This window comes from Pungitius pungitius, chromosome 21, assembly GCF_949316345.1.
Source record: "Pungitius pungitius chromosome 21, fPunPun2.1, whole genome shotgun sequence".
Taxonomy (NCBI): Eukaryota; Metazoa; Chordata; class Actinopteri; order Perciformes; family Gasterosteidae; genus Pungitius; species Pungitius pungitius.
Genome location: NC_084920.1, coordinates 3,758,708 through 3,779,130, shown reverse-complemented (window position 1 = coordinate 3,779,130; position 20,423 = coordinate 3,758,708). Strand labels below are relative to the sequence as shown.

At 41.9% G+C, this 20,423-nt stretch overlaps 1 protein-coding gene across 2 annotated transcripts in view; it reads right to left on the bottom strand.

The window, feature by feature from the left end:
* LOC119212947 (protocadherin-15-like) overlaps positions 1 to 20,423 on the bottom strand; it is a 91,363-nt gene that overhangs the window by 46,397 nt on the left and 24,543 nt on the right. For both annotated transcript variants that reach the window (XM_062559993.1, XM_062559992.1), the window contains exons 4-12: positions 16,831 to 16,896; positions 13,569 to 13,729; positions 12,967 to 13,122; positions 10,668 to 10,787; positions 9,604 to 9,714; positions 6,650 to 6,820; positions 3,132 to 3,240; positions 2,110 to 2,222; positions 252 to 458 (exon numbers count right to left, since the gene is read on the bottom strand). In XM_062559993.1, the coding sequence (XP_062415977.1) occupies positions 252 to 458; positions 2,110 to 2,222; positions 3,132 to 3,240; positions 6,650 to 6,820; positions 9,604 to 9,714; positions 10,668 to 10,787; positions 12,967 to 13,122; positions 13,569 to 13,729; positions 16,831 to 16,896 (1,214 nt within the window). The remainder of the gene's footprint in view (positions 1 to 251; positions 459 to 2,109; positions 2,223 to 3,131; positions 3,241 to 6,649; positions 6,821 to 9,603; positions 9,715 to 10,667; positions 10,788 to 12,966; positions 13,123 to 13,568; positions 13,730 to 16,830; positions 16,897 to 20,423) is intronic.

Sequence of the window (20,423 nt, the reverse complement as noted above, 5' to 3'; positions counted from 1 at the left end):
AAGAACAGCGGAAATGGACACATCGACGGTCGCTTCCTGCCGGAGTTCCTACACACTGTCATCATCACGTGTGGTTACACATATACTAAAAAGTTCCAACGTATCCGAGTAAGGATTTATCAGCACGGTGTATATAAACGACAAGAGAAGAGCATTAGCCCATCCCCCCCATCAAACAGTGAGTGCCCAACCATGGCTTTAGTAGACCTGTGACGTGCTACCTGTGCATATTAATAGACTTTAATTCTCACCTCCTCCACATCGTTATCCAGAGCAACGATGGCCAGCGGGGCAGAAAGGCTGGCAGCGGTCGCTACGGTGGTCCCCACCGGTGATGCTTCGCTGATGTAGCCATGGTAACTAGCCTCCAGGAAGTAGGGTGCCTGGTTGTTTTCATCCAGAACTTCAATCTGGAGGTTGGCAAACGCTGGCAAGGGGTGGCCGTTGTCCTGCTCTGCCTAAAGCGGAGGGAGAAAATGATTACTTTGGCTGAAAGAAAGCCAAAGGCTGAAGTGTGTTAACAAAACAGGACCTGAGTGTTAACTTTGGCAACTCCGTGTTAACGCCGACTTTGACTGCTGGTAACCTTGGCGTGACACTTGACATCAACAACACGATCCTGTAGATACACGCTCTACAACATCAGGAGAATACGACCCTTTCTCACTCAGAAGGCGGCGCAGGTACTGACTCAGGCTCTTGTCATCTCCCGCCTTCACTACTGTAACACTCTCCTGGCAGGTCTCTGCAGCTCATTCAGAATGCAGCAGCTCGACTGGTCTTCAACCTTCCAAATTTCTCCCACACTACTCCACTTCTCCGCTCTCTTCACTGGTTACCAGTGGCAGCCCGCATCCAGTTCAAAACATTGGTTCTCACGTACCATGCTGTGAATGGATCGGGTCCGGTCTACACCCAGGACATGGTGAAACCCTCCATCCCAACCCGCACACTGCGCTCTGCATCCGCCAAGCTGCTTGTTCCTCCCTCACTGAGAGAAAAACACTCGACTACATCACGACTCTTTGCTGTACTGGTTCCTAAATGGTGGAACAAGCTCTCTGATGACATCAGGACCACAGAGAGCCTTTACATCTTCAAACTAAATACACACCACTTCAGACTATACCTTGACTAAAAACACTCAAATTGTAGCACTTAAATTACACTTATAATGGCTCTTATCTATAGCAAGTTGTAAATCAACTTATTTAATGAAATTTCACTTTGTGGTTTCTTGTTCTTTTGAGTTTGTCTCCTTATGGTTGAAATGCACTTATTGTAAGTCTCTTTGGATAAAAGAGTCAGCTAAATTACTTGTAATGTAATAATGTATCTATATTTTAAAAAATTATTTGAACTGTCAGAATCATTCATTTCTTGGGAGTCAGGAAAAGTTGAGCCAGAAACCCCCCAGCATATATATCTCATGAATACAATACAGTTATAAATCAAATTCCCCTCCAATAGCTTTTTTCTCCCACATCTTCCCTTCAAGTCTCTCCCTTTCCTTCGGAGGGCTTTTGGCTTTCTGCTCGTGTAGAAAGTCTATTACAGACCATATCCTGCAATTTCCAGACGGTTAAAAATGTCGTTGTGGAACACGGTGTTCATTCCCGGCCTCCCTCTCTAGCGTTCTTTTCTGTTTGCATTCTATTCCTGTTCGCCATTGTCATTTACATCTCATTCTTGTTGTCGTATTGCTCCCCAGAGTTTGTTCCTCCTCTTGCCCGTTAGTTAGTCCATGTGGGATCAAACAGCTTCACCTTCCCAAAAGTACACCGAATGAAAAAGGAGAACTTCCATTTTCGGTTCCCGAGGTGCAAAACCTAATGCATGCTTGGATGTGTGATTCTATTAACGGCCTAATTGAGACAAAAAACACCTTCACACAGCGCTGGATACCACTGGAAAGCGCTAATTGCTACGGAATTACTTGCACTTAATATGATCTCGAAAAACCTATTTTTAATTGACAGAAACCAGCATGCTGCTAATATATCAATTGAGGAAGAGCAGCTGGTCTGTATTTAAGATTACAGATTTGCTGATTAACACCTTGATAAATATTCGGGGGTGCAATATTTCTGCAGTGGCAGTGTTTCTCACCTTGATAACCAGATCGAATCTGCGGTAGAGTTCTCTATCGATGGGCTTCAGCAACAGCAGCTCCGCCGTGGTAACGTTCAAGCTGAAGTATTCTGCATAGGACTCTGGTTTTCCTGAGAGAGGGGCAGCAAATAACAGGACGCAAACAGTAAGAACTGAGCAAAAACGGAATATACAAACACTGGGTAGTGTGTGTGTGTGTGTGTCTGTGTGTCTGTGTGTGTGAGAGACAGGGAGACACATCAGCAATTGTTTTTCAGAATCAGTGACACAAGCGCATGTGCACAAGGCAGCATAGCTCCCCCAATACGTGGTCACTGACATCCGTGTGAGAGCCTGTCTTCCTCTAAGACTAAGAGACTCCGGCTTCCTATCCAACGTAGAACTTACTTTAAAATCCTGCTGTTGGTTTCTAAAGCACTGGTTGAGGGCTGGTTTAATGTCTGTTTTTAAGATTTCAATAAATGCTCTTAATTGTTTTTCAATTTGCTTTTCCTTTGTCTCATGTTTTGATGTTTTTCATGGTTTTATGTGAAGCCCTTTGAATTGCCTTGTTGTTGAAATGTACTATACAAATAAGACTTCCCTTTTCCGCAGGACGGCTTCTTTGTCCACGAATTAGGGAACATTAAAATATTATGTTCTATGAAATCATTTGTGACAGGACAATAACCTACCATTATTTTTTTTTCTGTTGAAGACCATTATTATTAAAAACCTTGTTGAATATTAAAGCTTTCTACCTGACCATGCACTGCTTTTAATTAATGTGTTTTTTTGTCACATCACTTTCCCTTTGTTACACCGTCTCTCCAAGTATTGCTTAAAACTGAGATACGTCACCAACATGAATATTCTAATATGTTTTTCTGAAAAATGAAACACTTCACAAATTAATTACACAACAATTACCCAACAATCCTGCTCATCAATTTTCAAAACTGTAGGTGGCACTGGCATGTTTATGGTCTGCCCAGTAGTAGTGATAACTAATCTAAAGCCAACAGAGAATATAAACCTACCAATGAGGAAGGAGTATAAAATCCCAGGCCTGTCGGATGGGGGTTGTAGGTTTCTGTCTTGGTCCACAGCTTGAATGGGCGGAGTCACATTGACAGGATTCACCTTATTCTGGAAGCAGAACAGAGGAGGACGTTAAAGTTAAAGGATATAACCGGTGGATTAGAATTGGAAAAAACATTCATCCTGTTTAGCAGAAACAGGAAAGAGTAATTAAGGTATTATGGTATTAGGAATAACATTACCTAAACTATTTATTAATTTAATAGCACGGTCCGATAACACCAGCCAAGGAAGAGAGAATTAAGGAATAGGAGGATTAGGAGAATCAGTTATGGCCAAAAGCAGTCTGGGGTAGATAAATCACACCCAGCATACATGCACGCCCCAAAAAATGAATCGTCGCATTAAATAAAATGAAATGATAACAGAGTAACAATCAGGACCAATTTCTACTGTGGATATGCATTGTACTGCTCTGTTTACATCCGCAGTTATGATCACTATGAGTGTGCAGGTGTGGCAATGCAACAACATTACCTACATCAGCGTAACATGCATTAGTTGATGGAAACATCACATGGCAACAGAAACAAATCTACAATCACTAAAGCTATAAAAGGTCAAGCCAACACACCCACAACAATGTGCCCAACAGTGCAGCATACACTACTTTACCACCGCACCAGCACTTAAAATCTACAAGCCGTCATGGAGCGATATCTCCTTGACTGTCACAGAGAGGAGACGAGGGCGACACAGACCGGGAGGATGTTATGGCGAGTAATGAAGTGGAGTAAAAGAAGGTGTAAATATATGGATAGAAATTGAATCTGCCAGGAGTCGAGGGTAAAGAGGGAGCTGAGGGAGGTGTAAATGCAGCGAAGAAGACCGGGAGGAAAGAGAGTCAGGTCACGGAGAACACCGAGGTACTTGTGTGATATTAACAGTGACAATCATCCAAAGCACAACATCTCAATGGGGAGAAGAAAAAAAAATAAGAAACCAACGTATAATAGCATCACGAGTGACAGTAAGCACACCGTGTTAAATGTAAGTTCTGAAATTAGACACACCCAGGATCTCATGTGCTAATTCTTTCGTTTTGCAAACAAGCCGCATTGAGGTGAAAGCGCAGACTTCCTGTCGCAGGAACTGAAAAATGGCAAACGCCTCCTGGTGAAATGACGGCAGTAATCCGAGCCAGGCGGCAACAAGGCGACAAAGGCCAAGGATACGAGCTGAAAACAACTTCTGCCACAAGGATCCCACTTTTTCAGTTGAGTGAACACGAAATCATTGCGCGTTGCAGATGAAGCAGCAATTGTACGGTTACCGGAAGAAATCAAAGATGACATGGCGTCTCCGACTCAGCGTTCACACTCTTGCTAAACTCCTCACTACATTACAATTAATGGCATCAGCATCAGTGGTGGGAATATCGCAGCACAAGTACTTCGCGCTTTGATCCACACATACATTTCCTCACCACTAATGCCCAAATAACACTCCGCTGTCACTGAATATGAGTTTTTGCTGATAGAAAGAGAGAAGGAGGCCCGTTCAATCGGGCGATCAAATGCTGGCCATGTGCGTTATAGCGGGCGGAGAAAGTATCACATGGCGCTGATAAAACGCTACGCTCTGCACCCACATTTCCCCAAACAAAGAACAGAACATGCAGACACTGTGGCAACTCCCAAGATGGGCAGGTAACGTTTAAAGAGCATCTGCTCCCTGTGCCAATGCTCAACGACGGAAACATGAAGGGCGGGTAGACGGCGAACCGGGGCGGCCCGCCTGGCAAACGCGCGTGTGGGGAAAGTGGCTTACACGGGCTACGAGGAGCTAATGAGCAACGGAGCAGCAGGGCAGGCCGGTGGCCGATCAGGACAGCAGCGAGGGAAATCAATACAGATACAGAGAGAGAGACTGCGTGTCAACGACGCAGCAACAGAATAATTCCACCGCATATACAACGCGTGTCTTTGATGCCGTGTCGATTGTTGCGTTAGCCGTTGGAGCCGTTCGCTTGCCACGTAATGACAAACTAAATCCTTTGGTTTACTGTTCAATAATCTATTGGGCTTAAAAGTGTCCATATAGCGCTGGTAGGGCGCCAGGGGGAGAAGAAAAAAAAAGACACAGGCATTCAGAAAATTCAAGAAAGAAAAAGCCACATGGACAGCTTTAATCAATCAAATCAGGCCCCTGAGAGGCCGCTGCTTTGTAAAGGATAAAAGTGCACTCAGGGAGACGTATCGAGGCAGATCGGGCTGTTGGCATAAGTGCATTTATTCAAATGGTCTCCGCTTGTTTAAGTATATGATTCCTTTTAAATGAAGCTTTGACATCTTTGGGTTGCATCTAACGTGTCTCCCCCGGCCGAAATCTTTGGCTAAATCTTTAGTTCTTTACCGTTGCACACCAATAACTGGCTGCTACGTCCTGTCCAGCTGGATTGCGAGCAGGCCGCGCGGTGCTACGTTTTAATAGTCGTCACATCCTCCGTCTCAGAAAGGTCGGTTTTCACTCCAATCCTTTTGATCACAGCCGATATTTTGCCTCGTCATAGCAGGAAACACACAGGTGAACCTGATCACATCACTGCTCAGTTAGAGATCCTTAAATCTGATGTTTAAGCCAACAGAGGCCCCAACTCCTTTAATGAACAGGGATCGCTGCCTCATTCAAAGGGTAAAGAATCATTGATAGAAAGGAGAAGCCTCAGTTTGTTTATTTCTTCTCACTATTCGTGACGTCAGCTTATAAATACTGGAGCAAATGAGGCGTCTCGAGTGAGCAGCAGATGCGTATTGGGAGCAAATTGACATGTGAGAAGCAAGCTTACGTTTGATGCAACGTGTTTTATTCACCACTTCGGATTTTAAAACCTCTCATGCATTTTCCCCAGCATAACATTTCCGTGCCTGACTTTTTCCTCTCATCTCTCCTCTCCTCTTCGTTTTATTTCCTCCTCCACACCCCCCCCCCGCCTTCTCCATCATAAACCCTGTCCTTGTCTGCGTACACTTGCTTTTTAAGGGTGTAAAGTTGATTTATTCTGTGTGTGTCTGTGCACGTCTGTATGTGTGTGCGTGTGTGTGAGAATAAGGAGAGATACAACGTTTTAAGGAGGAGAGAGATTTCCATCAGTGTTTTTCAAAACAAAGGTGGGGGTTTTTTTAGGCCACCTGGATGTTTTTTAGTTTGAAATGTCCGGTTGAATGGATAATGTTTCATATTTTAACCAGTTACATCCACCAAAGTGGTTTTGAGTTGCTTTTTGCCGTCAGGTAGAGGCATCCAGCTACAGTCAGCAAGTTGATTTGGTGGACACGTGCCCAAAGTGCAGGCGTCATATACACGTTATAATTTTCAGAAGTCACCATTTCGTTATGGTCTATTTGTTAAACTACATGAGGTTCAAAGCATCCATAGTGAGGAGTTACTCGTCTCTCACCATCACACAAACACGTCCTCCACTCCATGCACACACACACACCACATACACACTTACCGGTTCGGTTAGCTCCAGTACATTGGCCCTGTATGTGATGGGACTGCAGTCCCGGGTTTTCCCAACGAGTGTGCACGGTAGGAACATGGGACCCAAGTCATCTCCGTCCAGTACATCCACGGTTAGAGTGGTGGTGGCCGTAAGGCGCTCGCTGGGATAGGGGGCTCGGTCCTGGGCACAGAGAGGGATTTCCTTTTTTTAGATTTAGGTACTGCATTTTCATTTTTCCCATATTTGTACGTCTCCATCTTCGAGTGTACAGTGGCAAATGGCCGCGTCGGAGTCCCGCTGAATATTTTTAGAAAATTTCAATTAACGGAGCTGCAGCGAACTCCTTTGCTTTAATTACCTTCCTTTCTATTCCCACTTCATCAGGCGCAGATGAACATACTTTTAATGTGTTTATAAGAACAGCTCAAGTTATTTGATGATTACAAATTCAGGTTTTTTTCAAAAAAAGTGAAGTTTGATTTTATAAAGAATTGCTTCCATCTGTTGCTGTTTGATTAGTGCCAAAATAAATCTGTGAGAATGAAGCAATTTTAAAGATAACGGCTTGATTCCAGCAATAGATTAAATAAACACAATTTATTGGAATTATTGATACAAGACAAAAGCTCCACAACTGTGCTGCTGCTGCTCTCTCTGTAATTATTCAATGAATGAACCATTTTTAAGGATGAAATATGGCTCCGCACAACTGCGGAAGGCTATACGTTAACGAGACCTTAATCAAAGTCTCAACCTTTTCTTTCGCCCTCAATGACAAATGTGTAATCAAGTGATTAGAAAAGTTTCAGTCTCTGTGAGTCATGTGGGCGGACCCATCTTGTGCAGACAGTAATCACAAAATCAACGCCGAAGACACAAAACACTGCAGTATAGCCGATGGAAAAAAGTTTTCCCCCTGTATTGGACACTCTGAGCCCGCCCGCTTTTTAGCAGTCCAATCAAATGCAAAGGATTTTAATGAAATCCCTTTAGTTACTAGATGGCGCTCAAATATTACGTTTACCTGAGGAATGGAATATTGGTTTCAGTGGGATTTTAGGAGGTAAAGCCTCGGTATTAAAACAAGAACCAAATTCACAAAAACCTAATTGTACATTCCAGCGGAAATATTTATACTGTGCAAAGGCTTCAGGGCTTTTTATAAAACACACACACAAAAATGAAGGACCTTGATTCATGCATACATACATGCACAAATGAAAGTAACACTGATGTAGTTGCGCAACATTAGGTTTTTATTCAAAAGGAGACCTTTGCTAGAACTAAAGCTGAAATAACTTCCAGTATGCCTCCGTTGAACTGTCAATATGTCGGATGAATAGACAACAAGACCGAAGATATTTGCAAAATTCTGACTCTTTTGTGAACATGTTTTTTATTCCAGCGCGTGTCTACGTGTTGATCTGCTGTTGATGGTTTGTTAGCCGATTACATATTGGGGCAGCTGCGCATTGACAGAAAACACGCCTATTCATCCCAGTGGTCGATATAACCAGTGGGTTTTTATTTTTAGCTAAGAAAGAGTTACACAAAATTACACAAAAGTTTTAATGTATTTTATCTGCAAAGCGCAACAAAAAGGCAGCCAAATTCAGGAGATCAATGAAAAACTCAAGCTATCTGCAATTGAATAATCAATGCAACCATTAACTATTTCGACTTCTTCTTGTGTGTTGATGTCTTCGTGTAAGGCAGCATAGTTTTCTGCCACCTTTTCTGCCACCTGTGAGTGTTTGTACTGTAAATCACTGCGTTGCACTTTTTTCTTGCCAGGTAAAAATCTCTGCAAAACACGGCGCCCCGCTCCCTCCCTTTTGTTGTTGTTTGTGTGAGACGTCTTTCACAATCATATGCAATAAAAGCCTCCACAGCTTCTCAAACAGTATTTTTATTTTCCTACTTCAAACTCTGCACAATTTTGACGTTCATATTTTCCTCCCACCGAGGAAAAACGGTGAATCACTTATTTTTCCAGACATTTGTTTGGAAATAGGATTTAGATTGTGGCCCCTTTTCTCTCCTTTCCAGCCAGGAGCTCGTAGCTTAGCATAAGGACCGGATTGAGGGCCACAGCTATCTTAGTGTAGCCGATAAAACCTGTAATGGGAGGCCATAGGCGATGCCAAACCATGACTCCCCTTCGACAACGAGCCCCCGATGGCGTTTCATCTAAAAGTACTGAACACCACACACATTTTAGTGGACAAAAGCACGTTAGCTCCTTATTTATCAAACAGTCACACCAGTGTTATCGCGTTCAGTGCAGCTAAGCATATATTAATGTTCAGCATATTCACCGTATTATTAGTGGGGTAAAGTGAATACGTCATTGCTTTCACGCAGAACATAAATTCTTCAGTGTACTGTTGACTTTTAATCATGCCTTCAGGTTAAATGGGCCTTTGGACGTGTGAGTATTGGAAATCACTTTGTTAGAACTAACGTTTTTGTGAGCAAAGGTTTTCTTGCCACTGCATGAAACATAATAATCCAATCAGCTGCTAAACAAATTAGTTTAAGATCCTGCAAACTACTGTTACTGTTGCCCGGGAGCCTGTTTTTGCATGTTGAGTGAAATTCCACTTATAAACAAAACATAAAAGGTGGCTGTGAAAGGAAAAGCTGGAAAAGCGATTGCATTAACAAACACATTGATAATGATTGATTAGGATGTGTCTGTAGTTCTTAGCAGCAGAGAGAGAGAGAGAGAGAGACGTGAACAAAGGCAATGTAACATCAGTGTTACCGTGGGAGTTCACGTCATTTTAAACAACCCTCAAGGCGGCAGAATGCACTCTCACACACGATGTTTTCTTCAAGCAACCTTCAAAGGAAAACTTTACCTTTCAAATATTCTTTTCAAATTGTACCGCTAAGTATTATATGACTTAGAATTGTCCTTTGGAAGTGGAGGTGAATATTTTGAAAAAATAAAGACTTACATTGGCCTGTATGATGACCAGATAGCGTGTTGTCTCCTCATAGTTGAGTCTTTCTTTGAGAACGACTGAGCCAAATAGTGTCAGAGGGATGTCAAACGTTCTGTTGGTTGTCTGAAACACACAGACGTTGCAAACATGGTGAGTCAACAGCTGTGAAATAAATCAAAGTGGCATGAAACTGGGTGTTATTGAGGAATATGGCGTCATAAACAAAGAAGATTGCACATTTGAGAATAAAGCTGTCTATTATAAACTAAAAATGAGATTCTCTAAAACATTTTTTACTACATTTAATATTTAAAACGTTACATAATTTTAATTTATTTATATACTTTTTAGCATTTCTTAATGAGGGTTTATTTCATTATTATTTATCTAATATTAAACAATTTAGAGATTCATATCATACGAACACAGATTTTTGAGATAATTGATTTGACAGATGCTCGATATCATCACTTGATGCAATAATTAACTAATCTTTTGAGCAATAACTTTTCAACAAATCTGGCTAAGAAACTAGTGCTGAAAGCTGAAAAACATAGCGTACACGCTACAAGCTTTCAAGAGATGGGTATTTATTACACACAGAGAACACAGGAGAAGTATTGTGTCCAAATCTGCATTCAAATTTGCACAATAAAATCCTAAAACATAAGGACAATGTGCATTACTCTTTTTGAATTAGGGTTTATTTACGCTCCAGTATGCTCTTGTTTATGTTCTCTATAACAGATGTCTTATTCATCCAGTTGTATTCTTAAAAATAAAAACCTAAAACCTCTTAGACAGCGGGACAAGAAGCTCACAAAAGGAGCTGTTTATGCAAAGTATTTAAACTAGAACAATTATACTGCCTAAGTTGTATGAGAGTTTATGATAATTCACCCTGGAAGCATGCAAGAAAAAAATTAGCATTAGCAAGTTATTGATATGGAAATGATCACTTTGCATTGAAGTATTCCGTAAACAACCCTCATTTCTGTTATTATTATATATGGCAAAGGGATGTTTATCAACCAACAGCCTGAATGAGGAGCTGAGCTTGCGGGTGGACGACCTACCGGGTCCTTGGGGTTGTACCGGATGGTGTACTCGATCTGTCCATTGGGACCGTCGTCTATGTCTCTTGCCCCGTTGTTCCCCGAGAAACCGGAGAAGATGGTGGTTCCCACTGGCGTCAGCTGAAAACACGGCACAGGGAGGGAGAATATCAGCACCTGTTCCCACGAGCCGGCGCTACATGACGTCAAACACTTAAAACACTTTGATACTTTGCGCCACTGACATCAAACGGCTTCCTTCCTGTGCTGCTGCGTCTCGTCTTCCTGACGACTACCGACCGAGATAAGGGAGCAGTACATTTAAAAAAAAAAAAAAAAAGAGAAACTTCACGTGCGCCTGGCCATGAGGGATCACACATGTTCGTTGTGCTCAAATGGGGCTTGAGAGGGAAGATCAGCGTGTGAATGTTTGTGTGCTTTCCCTCGCTGTGGAAATGAAACACAGGCGGCATGTTTTGTCTGACTTTGTGTCGGTCTGCAGTCTGCGACTCTTAATCTCTGTCACTGCTGTGAATGTTTGCTGCCCCTCGCTGCCCCAACGCATTGGTAGATAAAAAAAGGGGGGGGGGGGGCTAAAAGAAAATCCGGGATTTCAATTTAAACAAATTTAAAGTGTTTCACTGAAATCCAAAAATAATAAAACAGAAACCGGTTAGACCCCAAAACTCACTGTTCTAAAACAATTAGTTAATGTCCAAAACGATTACAGCAAAAAACAGAAAGGGGGAATTTAACGAAATGAAGTAGTCACCAGTAGATTATATTAATATGAAAAATGAACTCACTAACAGATTGTTATGTGAATATGCTGTGAAGAATTGACATTTAGAAAACTACGGGTTTCGATTTTCTAAAAGAAATTATTCACCTGAAAAAAAAAAAAAACACTTGCCACAGCACAACGGAAGAACTTTGCCCGCCATAAATTGCCACGCTGTGTGTTTGACCATAAGCCTCAGCACCTGTGATCATGTGTCAAAACAGAAGTCTAATCTCCAGACACTACAGGAAACATTCAACATTTACTTAAATTAAGCTGCAGCGGCAATGATTGGTTGCGTCATATCCCTGAACAAGGTTATCTCTTCTCTCTTATGCCTCCCACGGATCCAACAATGGTCTTCGGAAGGTCTCAGGCTGTCACTTTGCCACTCGTGGGCACAGCTCTAATGAAACAACTCCAGACTTTGGCACCAGTGCCAACTAATGAAATCAGCCACAAGGATTCCCTGGTACCAGGAAACGGTGAATCATAAACCGTGTCCCAGACGCTCTTATAAATAACCATATTGTCTCTCTGTGTGTCTTAATCTGTCACTTTCCCTCACTTCCTCGCACTCAACAACCGTCAGTAAAAGACAAGTAAAAGCCGCTAGGATGACAGAGCTGGATTTAACTCCTGATTCTCTCTGTCGATATTAAATGTATTGCTGAGGGTGCTTGGAGATCTGGGGGCTAAACTAAAGTGAATTGCACATAGCTGTCGCACAAATGAACAGACTTGCACTCAAATCTTAATCATTGCCCACACCAGAAGAATAGATTAATTCCTTTTTAAAAATAGCAGGCACAAAACTAACCACATTTAACCACAAAGAGATCGGACGTTTTTTTTATGACGCATCTCCTAAACTGTATGGTGGTCGCGTTGAAGTGAGCGGAGGGAATTACTTTTTCAGAGGGGGGGGTGGGGGGGGGATTAATGAGAAACTGTGTGAGAGGAGATCGGTTGGGGGAGGAGAAGAAGAACAGACACCTGAAAATATAGAGAGTGTGGCAGAGGAAAGGTGGGCAGGTTGAAGGAAAGGTGACATAATGAAGAGCTGGGAGTGGTGAGGGGGCACAGAAGTGAGGGAGAAGCAAAAAAAAAAAAAAACCATAAGGGAGGGAGGCAAAGCGAGAGAAAGAGCTCGAGGAAACGCATTGAGTTGGACAGGCCGTGCGGTTCTGTATAATGAGATATTCCACCGGGTCCGCCTCGGTCCTCGCTGGCAGCGGGCTGCAGGCATCCATGTCCAGTTTTCAGTCTGCACCTCCTCTAGTAAAATTCTGCTCCCCCACACTCTGGATGACACCCTAACTGTGGGTTTGGCATCTCAACGACTATTCTGGAAGACTCAAACTGCCCCAAGACTCTGCAACATTAGCGTGACAGCCAAATGCAAAGTACAAGACTATTTCAGGGGTATTTTTTATTCAAAATACATCACTGTAACTGCACGTTGTCAGAGTGAGGGTCAGCGCATTGTTAGCGCCACGGACACATATGTGTGTGTGTGTGTGTGTGTGTGTGTTTTACCTCATTGACGGCGACGTAGTATCGCGGCTGTTGGAAATACGGCGCGTTGTCGTTGCGGTCTCGAACCACGATGCGGACTTCGTGTAAAATAACCGTGCCGACCAGCTCGTTGGTGCACTGCACCTGAACCACGATGGAGTGGATATACGAGGGTGGCTGGAAAACAGGAACAAGCAGAGGAATACATCAAATCCACTGATACAATAGCGATGAATAATTAACCAGAGAAACAAATAAATAAAGCAATCGCACACCCAGACTGCCAGCCCCTTGTTTTAACTGTATGTGCTAAATCTGACTTTCAAAACATCTGCTGAATTAGCGGAATGCTTTTATACTGAATATTTAAAATGGCAGCCATGAAAATTTGATTCCAACCAATTTATTCTTCAGTAAAAGTAAACTAAGACACAAGCAGCTGTCTTCATCTGCTGAAACAACATCACATTAATAAGTCAGTACCTGTGAGATGTGTGCCACAACAGATTCATTCATTTTAATCTCAATCTATCAGGCAATTAGGAGCAAAATAGTTCATGCAAATTCGGAAAATTTGGAATAATTAGTCTGGACCAAAAACGGGTTTTTTTTTCGGTTCTCACATCTCTGTCCAGAACACGTCCGGTGCTGTTGAGGTAAAGGGCTTGTTTGGAAGGGTCAAGGATCACCCAGTAGTCGTAGTTATCCCTTAGCGACAGAGAGATGGTACGCCCCGGACCCTCGGCCACGCCATTTATCTGCATGTTTTCCACCAATAACGTTCCTGGCGAAACAATAAAAATATATATATATATATTAAAGTACATACAGGTACCTGGAATAGTGGTAAATAATACAAAAAGTAAACACTTTGATGAGACAGAAAAACAAAAACAGAATTCATCAAACACAACTATGTCAATGAAGCGATTGGGAAATGAAGAGAGAGATTACTAAAAAAAAACAATGCAAACATGGACACGATGTGAAGGGAGCCTGCTGCATTTTATCTCTCCACTAATGCAAAGAGCAACGAGTCAGAGAGGCGAGAATCAGACGTCGGCGTCAAATAGGAACCTCCTGACTTTATTGGTGACTGACAGAGTGCCGGAGCCCTGATGGCAAGCACTGAAATGTTCCACGTCTAAGTGTTTCTGTTCTTCTCTGTCATGTGCTTCAACCCGTTTCATGAGCCAATGCTTTGTTACCCATTTTAATAAAAGAAAGGAAAACATTATAACTAGACAGCTGCCAAACAGTGTGAGGAAGAAAAGTAAAGATTTGACTATTTGAGAGTGTGCTGCTTTGATGGGTAACCAGGAGAGACACTAATAAAGAAATACAGATGTGTCTGTGCGTGAGACCAAAACGCTTCTTCAACACATCTGCAGCAGGTTTGCAGCCGTGGAGACAAATGTTTATTTTACACCCATCCACAAACATACAACTATACAAACACGCACACACACACACGCACACACTGAGCGATCTCATATCTGATCTGCCAGATATAAATTTGGGTCATGGCCTTCTGCGCAACCATGGAAACCGTTTGAAATGCCTTGCTGTGATTTGCTGATGTCAAATAGACGGGGAAATATAATGAAATTGGTTTCTTTACATGAGCAATGGGACCTGAAAAATATAAATCATTAGGAGAGTTTAATTTCATGCCGTATTTTTAGCTCTTTCTCTTCTGTTTTTTTCTGCTTATCTTGCAAAAAAAAAAACACCCACACAAGTCCAGGGGGTGAAGAAAGAGACAGATAGCGCCAACACCTTGTGTAACTAAGTCAACTCCGTAGACCGTGTAATAGAAATGTGACCTCACTTCATGGGATGTGTGAGAGAATACTGCACTCTGCGGCGCCGTATTAAATTGACCCGAGTGTTACAGCATACGGGCAGAAGGGCGTAAAGCAGTGTGTGCGGCAAGACAGAGCACAAAGACAAGGAGCTGCCTGAGAAAAAGAGGCACACAGAGCAATTAGAGAGCTAAAGGGAACGAGAAAGACCGCAAAGCAAAGTGAGGGAAGAAAGATTGGGTTGAACGAGAGGCTGAGCGGACGAAACATTAAAGAGAATACAGAGAAAATTAGCATGGTGGCGGCACATTAATAGAATTTTTACAGGACATTGGCTTAACTGAATGTGGCGACAGGTATGACCACGAAAAGTAATCGCCACGTCCACCTGCTACTCAGCAGCAAAAGGGAAAGCCTTCGGTGAATATCGCTCTATTTTATTGCTGCCTTTTTGGAACTCGTGTTATGGAAGTTCCATGATTCTTATGCACACTTCTGTGTCATCTAAACATGCTTTTCTGGCAGATATCTTTTGCTGGTGGCTATGTACATATAATAAATATTGGATATGACTCCAGGACCTCGTTATATGTGGTCAAGCGACAGCAAAGCAGAGCGTATTTACCGCACCACACAAGTCAGGGCAGTAAGCAAAGAGGATTGTACATTACACACAATTTTGTATGCCGATGTAGCCTGTATTATTTGCTAAATGATACATTAAATATGTTATTGTGTATATTGTGAAGACCCCTGTGGAGATTCTGATATCTCTACTAAATGAGTGTGCGCTTGTAAGTATGTGCGTTGGCCCTTCTCCCTGTCCCACATCAATCCACTCATAATCATGCATTTACTTCATATTATTAGATTCAAAACCCTAATTTAAATATTATCTTCTTTTATGACATTTCCCTGAGGAAAAAAAAATCCCTCCCCTTCCTCCCCCCTCCCTTTCTTTCCTCAAGTCTCTCTCTCTCTCTTCTTTGCACAAACCAACTAAAGATAATCAGCCTAAAGTAAGATCCTCCATTAAATTCTAACACTAACGCACACCCACGGAGCATTACACATACATATATACTAAGAAAGAAGAATACAACAAAGAGAGATTATATGCAGACAAGACATACACACATGTGTGTTAACATGCACACACAGAAAATTTAGAATTAGAAAATGCAATTAGAAAGGTAAGCGAAACCAAATCGATTGAGTGTGTGTTATTGTCACATATGTAGACATTGTAGACACAACATTATGAGAAGATCTATTATCTATTAGACTGCAGAAAAAGTTTACAAGTTTTAACGCAACCACACAAGTCTGCACACTTTGCAGGCTCTGTGTTGGCTCATATTCTACAACACTAATTAACGCAGAAGGTCTTAAACATTTTAATACCCACTCCGGAGACATGAACACACTGAAAGTGCTTCCTTTGGTATTCAGATCAAACGGTTCTGGAAACTCTGGCTGACTTTCTTTATTGTTTAGCTTGCAGGGGAAAACAGAAGCGAAGCTATTTGTCTCAAAAATTCAAATTAGATGTACAGCTCAAACAAATGTCCAGCATCCGAAAGCAGCATTTTTGTTTTGCTTTTTAACTAACCAGACGCTGACTAACAAGTTGTTACGTTTATTTAAACCTTTGAAACACTGAAATGATTTTATATGATGTCTCTTTGAATTGGATGAAGTGTGTCGTGTAGGGGACATTTTCTTGGTTGTGTGCAGTTACTTCCTACCAAGCAGCCTGGGGAGACTCCAGGTAGGGATTACGCACAGGAGATAAAACATGTTAAGTGGTAAGAGTTGCCAGCAGGCAGATTTGGTAGTCTTTGGAAAGAGCCGGGTAGTTTCTCCTGTCTTTAGGCTAAGCAAAGCTAACTGGCTGCTGGCGCGATTTAGCCGACATAGAATGACCTTGTGTCTTATCTTCTGAGGCAGAGATCCGACCAACACATAATAATGACTAGAAAAGGCCAAAATCACCCAACGGCAATTGTTTCATTTACCATGAAAGGGGACAAGTGTCTTAAATCCTGACAAAAGTTAGTAAAACAGCTTAATACTTTACCGTTGGGGCTTTCTTCATCTATGGCCACGATGGTAGCAGGAGGACCCGAGCGGGACAGTTTACATTCTGGTAGGATTAAAAGAAACAGAACATTTGTAGTTAGCATTGCTACCTCGTAACGCTCCACTTCTTTAAATCCCTTAAGCTTGATGTGTGAAACTCCATTGTGAAGCATACAGTATGTTGGTCATTTTTAGGGCTGCCGATAGATTAAAAACTAATTAATCACACATTTTGAAATTCATGAATCTTCCTTAATGGCGATTAATGAATGTTCCCAGTGAACATTTTTTGGTTGAAAAGACGTTGAATAAACGTCTATGCCCGACGTTGCAAAATGGTTTAAAAGTGAAAGTTGTTTCAACGCCTATTCGTAGACGTTGAAAAGACGTCTATGTCTAGACCACATATCAACGTGATTTTTAATACGGTAAAATGTCGTCCTCTACTTTGTGCTATAGCATTATTTTATATGTGTAAAAAGAAATGACGTCCACATTTGTGCGTTTACCACCGATATTAAAAATCACGTTGAAAACTGGTCTAAACAGACGTAATTTCAACGTCTACGAATAGACGTTGAAACACCTTTCACTTTTAAACCATTTTGCAACGTCTTTTCAACGTTGGGTCATAGATGTCTATTCAACGTCTTTTCAACGGATAAATTGCTCGGTGGAAAAGTACAAGTTACACAGTCAGTTGTCATGTCAACAGCCCATAACAAGGACAACACAATTTGATTAATTTGTATTTATTCATATCAATATAACAACACTTTTCCTATACATAACAGAATACAAAAATATAATTATTATTATTTTCACAAATTGTAAGTGCAGCAACAACACAAACCAGTCAGTTTAGAATTTTGTGTTTGTAAACCATTTTTCTGAATCATTGGCACTTCATTTGGCTCTGAGTCACTTGAATCCGGATCGTATACCTGAAATCAGCTCCGTCTCCCTCATCATCACTCAATGATTCAGAATGCGCAGAACACCCCTCAGTTGCAGATGCCTCTAGTCAACATGTTCGTTCAATTCAATTCATTTTATTTTGTTCAACCCAAAATGAAAAATAAGCCTGAGGGAGCTTTACAGTCTGTAAACCTTCCAGCTTCCTGTCCCAAAACCATCACATCGGCACACGCAAAACTCCCTTCAACTGGACAAAACCTAAGGGAGAACAGCGGAGGAGTAGCTGTGTACAGAGAGAACAACTTAAAGATGTACAGTACGTTCAATTCCTACGACAGAAATTATTGAAATATTCCGAGTAGTACGCCAGATGTAAGGCAGGACAACTGCAGGGACAAACTCAATCAGATGTAACCTCCATCCACAGGAATCTGTGAGGAGGGAAGAACAAAGACTTTAGGGAAAAGTGTGTAATTTGGGTTTATAATGGCAGTAATAAAATGTTTAATAATGATAACAGCAGGAGGTGTTTGAGAACCCTTATTTATAGATTGTTTACTTGACATTATAAACAATTCATCTGCAAATTATGGCATTTCTGGAGTAACATTTCCAGGTATATTACACAGTACCATACTTTACAATGTTGCTTTTAGCATGCAGTAACTTACGATGTATTGGCTAGCTTGTTTACAGGCCACAACTTGTTGAATTCAGCTGCGAACTGTGTTTAGGCCGCGTTGTTTTAAAAACGTGTATTTTCTAGATGACATGGGAACGGCAATAATATGATATGGGTACAGCAACAACCTAACGCATTAGCAACACCAAACACACGAAAAATACTCTATGATGTTTACTTTTGGTCCAGTTCATGTTGACCGCTAAGCATGCTCCGAGCTAGCATGCTCCAAGCTAGCATGCTAACTAGCAAACTATCTGCGCTGACGCTAACTAGCTTACCAAAATAACAGTCTTTCCCGTATCGAGTGGGCAGCACAAGTAAAATAACTGGTTATAGTTCCAGGTGTGCTTCGTTCAAACACTCACGTACTTACAGAGTATTGGGGCCGGTAGCCGTGGTTGTATCAGCCCGTTCACGTCGCTCTGCTCCCGGACACACTTCCCCTCGCGCTGCCCCCGGTGGAAGCTCTGCAAGCGAACTTGCGCATGCGCGTTACAGATGTGATCAGAGTTACGTGTTTTCAACTAATGTTTGAAACGGCCCGCATTATTTTGTCCTTAAAGCATATTGTTAACGACACGCACTCTGTATTTCCATATTCATGACGTTTTAAGAAAAATCTTAAATGCGTTGAAATCACGTCTTTGCGTAGACCAAATTTCGCCGACCACTTCATTCATCATTATGATAATCTTAATGATATTATCGTCTCTCTTTCAACCTTACGTTACAGCATTACACATAATCAAGAAATTTACCCCTTTCTAGCACGTTGATGCGTGCGCACTTTTTCGCCGGTTGAAAAGACGTTGAAATGAGGTCTTAGACGTTCAGACCTCATTTCAACCCAATTTCAACCATATTTCAACGTTGAAATAACGTCTTGTGCTCACTGGGTTAGTTTGTCTTCTAAAGACAAAAATCACTTTAGAAAACACTGTTGTTTAATTCTTAATGTTATTTTAAACACAAAACTACACGCATTTGATCATCTTGGAGGTAGAATTGCAACGGGGGGAGCAACTCTTCCAGCTAGCTTAGCCTAGCAGCGAGCTTAGCCTAGCAACTAGCTTAGCATAGCGGTGCTTTAAGTGGTCCATTTGCCACTCACCCCCGTTCTGCTTGACACGTGGAGGAATTCCTCTCCAAATTATCCACTGTATGTCGCGCCTCTGTTTGTTTTATTTCCAATCCCAAAAGCTCTCTCCACCTTGAGCTACCGTCTTGCTTTGCTTTCTCCGATGTAACTGAATGCAGCCGTTTCATTTCGCTGTCAAATTCCGATTTACTTCCGGTTTACTTCCGGAAGTAAACAACGGTACGTTAACTACATTAAAATATTTTGTCACATTAATCTCGGCCACATTAATTGTATAGATGAATGCGCTTGTGTTGACAGACATAGTAATTTTGCTTGATGAACGTTTTAAACATTTTTTTTTTCGATTTGAAAGAAAAGTGTATGCTGCCATCACTCTGTCATTGTCTGTCTTTGGAGAGGACCTGGACTCAGTCCTCATATCAGAGAGTGTTTGGTTAACGAGTGCCAACGGCTACTTCTGAGAGCAGCTACGAGTGGGACAAAAGGATTGAGCTGTAAGGGGTTAGCACAGGGGATGGAAATGGGGTCTGCACTGCAGAGGTGGGATCAAGTCACTGTTAGGCAAGTCACAAGCAAGTCTCAAGTCATTGCCCTCGAGTCCCGAGTCAAGTCGAGTCAAAGACGAAGCAAGTCCCAAGTCGAGTCACAAGTCACAGCCAACAAGTCTCAAGTCGAGTCACAAGTCGTACCATTTTAGTTTCGAGTCGTTTCGAGTCCTTTTATTATAGTGGGGACGGGGAACCCTGGGTGATGGTGCGCTGCCTCACAGACCTAGACTACGAAGGGAAGGGTAATGGTGGATCGACTGTGACTGTGTTATAGTACTGTAACGCTCACCCCAATGCTGCAGCGTAAATAAGGACTCCGCTGCATTTATTTATATAAA